The sequence below is a fragment of the Belonocnema kinseyi genome, chromosome 4 (genome assembly GCF_010883055.1).
Source record: "Belonocnema kinseyi isolate 2016_QV_RU_SX_M_011 chromosome 4, B_treatae_v1, whole genome shotgun sequence".
Classification (NCBI taxonomy): domain Eukaryota; kingdom Metazoa; phylum Arthropoda; class Insecta; order Hymenoptera; family Cynipidae; genus Belonocnema; species Belonocnema kinseyi.
In genome coordinates this window covers 24,807,251-24,810,998 of record NC_046660.1, presented here as the reverse complement: position 1 = coordinate 24,810,998, position 3,748 = coordinate 24,807,251, and the positions used below count along the sequence as shown (strand labels likewise).

The following is a 3,748-nucleotide window of genomic DNA, read 5'->3' as shown; positions in this document are numbered from 1 at the left end:
CCGACTTTTAAGGAACTTTGCACTTCCACTTCAAAACTTGACAGGAGCTATTTAATGTATTTTAAATTTAGCATGCTCGCAGATAAAAATTATTATTTTATCCACCCGTAAATATTATTCAATGTTTAATAATTTAAATAAAAGGCCATATTTCTCGAGACAATACTTTTACGCGTTTTCGAGCGCTCAGCGAGTTATTGCATCCAGGGGCTCAATTATAAATACGTCAGCGGATCGTATCGGACAACTAACCCGATGAGATATTAAAAATTAGATTTGACTTTAAAAGGTGATAACACCGTACAGATTACAGTGAAAATTTTTGTTTTCAATCATTGGAAAGCTTATTAAATTCTGCGTTAAATGGGCTCTACTTGAAGTCATTTGTTTCCTTCGGTATTAAGTTATCACCTGAGAAAGACAATAACAAAATTTCGATTTTTAAGAAATTTCTTCATTTCGATCGTTTTAAAAAATCACTATTTTCACGTGCGAGTATGCTAAATAAAAAATAGATTACCTAGCTCCTGTCCAAAGTTGAAGTGCAAGTACAAAATTTTTTAAAAACCGGAATTTTATTTTTGTCTATCACGTTATGATTCAATACCTAAATGCTCAAATTACTTAACTGGGGCTCATTTAACGCATAATTGAATAATCTTTCTAAGAATTTAAATACGTCTCCAGTTTAGAAAAGAAAAAAAGAATTTTAATTTTTAATGAAAAATCGAAACGGTCATGATAATTAATGCATGTATAAATGGCACTATATTTACGGGCAGATGCAACTCCAACGATGATTAAAACGATAAAAATGGGAGACATTGTGATAACCTCGGTAGTAGCTCTTTGAAGTTCAGACAGAAACTGGAATATTGATCACAATTGCAAAAGCTTCTTATATAGTATAATGTTGTTTGTGATTTTGAATTTTTAATTAATTCGGTATTCCCCTGAAATCCGAGGAAAACAATGTATGAGGAAAAAAATAATGTGATTCCCGCATATCGATGTTTGCTTTACAACACGAGTGAAGTGTGTCTGTGGATTAATTATTGTAATTGCTTCACATTCAAATCTATCTATTAACTAGAAAACAAAAACAAGTCCGTGGAACGTGCATTCATGTTTGTTGGATTTTTATTGCAAAACATTAAAAATTGGAACGATGTAAAAATCCATTTTCAAACAAATTCTTAAATATCAGACTTCCTGATTTTTTGAAATAACAATTATTAATTAATTATTTTTAAATTCAAGCGTTAACGTTTTTCTTATATTTTAGATTTTAGAATAATATTTCGAAAGAACACAATTTCGAATTATTGATAAAGAAACCTTTACAATTAAAAACTAAATTAACTATTTCAAATTGAATAAGATTATAATTTAAAGTTAAAATTCAAGGACGCCTGAAAAATCTCGAAAAATAAAATACCTGACACTCTAAAATATTTAATTGTTTTATACTAAATATTATTTATTTCTTAAAACCCAAATTTTTATGGCAGAAACATTTTTCTAATTTTTAAAGTCTTAAAATTATTGTATAAAATGAAATAACAAAAACTGTATAAAAATAATTTTATCAAAAAATGAGTTTAAAAATATGTACGCCTGGAACGAAAAAAACATTTCCCTATTTTCCCGATCCTGATAAAATTTTCCAAACAAGCATTATACGATTTATTTCGCCACCGATTTATCTAAAAACTTCTTAGTCAATTTATTTTTATTTCAAATGTAATTATTTCAGAACTTTTTTGTAATTTTTGTTAAATACTATGCACATTTTCAAACAAATTTTTTCATTCAGAAATGTATTTTTCGATCGCTATTTTAAATTCAAAGATTAATTTCAAAAACTTTTCTTTCATAAAAATATTACATTATTGTCGTTTTAATAGACAAATAATATTTATCACAATAAAATTTGGGAATTTTCGTGTTCAAATATTATATATTTCGGCAATTTTCTTTTGAATTTTCCAAATTTGGTAATTATATAAACTTTTGGCGATTTCAATATTCGGAAGTTTGCCCAATCGGTAAATTTATAAAATGTTTGGGAATTTTATTTTCGGTAATTTCATGATCAGGGATATATACTTCGGCAATTTTATTATTCGGAAATTTTTTAATTCAGAAATTTTACAATGTTAAGAATTTTTTTATCTTTATAGACGTCGGTAATTTTATAAGATTTTTTTTATTGAAATCGTTCAATTTTGAGGATTTACAAATTAAAATTTTTCAATTTTGATGATCTTGATGATTCTGGGAATCACAAGTCAAGCTTTTCATTCTTCAGGGTTTAAGTTAAACAAAGATCAAATGTAAAGCATAAAAATTACAGAATTTAAAAATATTTTTTGAGGACTGACAATTATATTTTCTACAATTTGGAAGAGTGGTAATTAAAAACTCCTAAATTTTAAAAATATATTTATAAAAACTTTTATATTGGGATAATACTAAAGATCAAAAATTAAAATTTTAATTCGAAATGTTCAAAATTGAAGGAATTTTAAATTATAAAAATTACCGAATATTTTATTGAAAAAATTAGAAATTGCATAACTTTTAATTGTTAATTTGAAAAATAACAATTCTCTAATTTTAAATAAATTAAATTTGAAATTCTAAAATTTTAAAGATAAATCTGAAATATTTTGAAATTTAATGATTTTCAGTTTGAAATTCTTTTATTTAAAATATTTGAAAGTAAAAATTCTCAAACTTTGATAATTTTAAAGGTAAAAAAAATAATAATTTTCTATTCTAAATCTTCCAAATGGACAAATTTTCAAATTTATAAGAGTTGCAATGAAGAAATCTGAAATTTTAACAATTTGCATTTTTCAATTCTTTAATTTTCAATACTTGCAATTGAAGACTGTTCAAAAATTAAGCAATGATTAATAATTACTGCAAGTGGATCAAATTTGAAGAGGCACGATTAGAATTTAATGTTTTATTTTTTACACTTGTGATTGCAAATTCTTCAACTGGGAACAGTAAAACTGATAGTGTTGTTTTATTTTTCGAAAATTATTATAATTTTTTACATACAGGTGTAATTTTGAAAAAGGATTCTTCTTTCGATCTCCGTAGTAGCTTAATGGAAAAGCACCCGACCGGCAATTGGAAGTTCTGTGGGTCGATTCCTAGCGGATCAAAGGAGATGATCTTTTTCAGACAGAATTGAATTAAAAATTTTTTTAATTTATATCTCCATCTAATCTGAAAAGACCTTAATAATTTCTGTTATTCTCTAACGATAATACAGATTCCTTGAATAATTTTAATACGTAAAACCAGGCAAAGGAGTGAGTGTATTTCTGAGAAAAGATTCTTCTTTCAATTTTTCTAGTAGCTCATGGGAAAAACACCCAACTAGCAATCAGAAATTCTGTTGTTCGATGCCCAGCTGATCGAAGAACTAGATCTTAGAAAAAATGTAATAAAAAAAGGTTTCATTCATATCTCCATCTAGTCTTGAATGTCATTAGGAATGCTTGTTATTCTCTAATTATTATACAGATTCTGTGAAAAATTTGAATACCTAAAACCTGTTAAATAATGCGTGTGATTTCTGAAAAATTATTCTTCTTTGGATTTTTCTAGTAGCTTAAAGGAAAAACACCCGACCGGCAATCGGAATTTCTGTGAGTCTATTCCCAGCGGATCAAAGGAGGAGATCTTTTTTCAGATCAAATTTAATTAACAATTTTTTAATTCATAGCTC

At 26.3% G+C, this 3,748-nt stretch overlaps 1 protein-coding gene across 1 annotated transcript in view; it reads right to left on the bottom strand.

Moving 5' to 3' along the window:
* Positions 1-879, bottom strand: part of LOC117171369 (chymotrypsin inhibitor-like) — a 3,043-nt gene extending 2,164 nt beyond the window's left edge. The window contains exon 1 of the mRNA XM_033358618.1: positions 777-879. Within this exon, the coding sequence (XP_033214509.1) occupies positions 777-825 (49 nt within the window). The 5' untranslated portion in view covers positions 826-879. The remainder of the gene's footprint in view (positions 1-776) is intronic.
* Between the last annotated feature and the right edge of the window lie 2,869 nt (positions 880-3,748).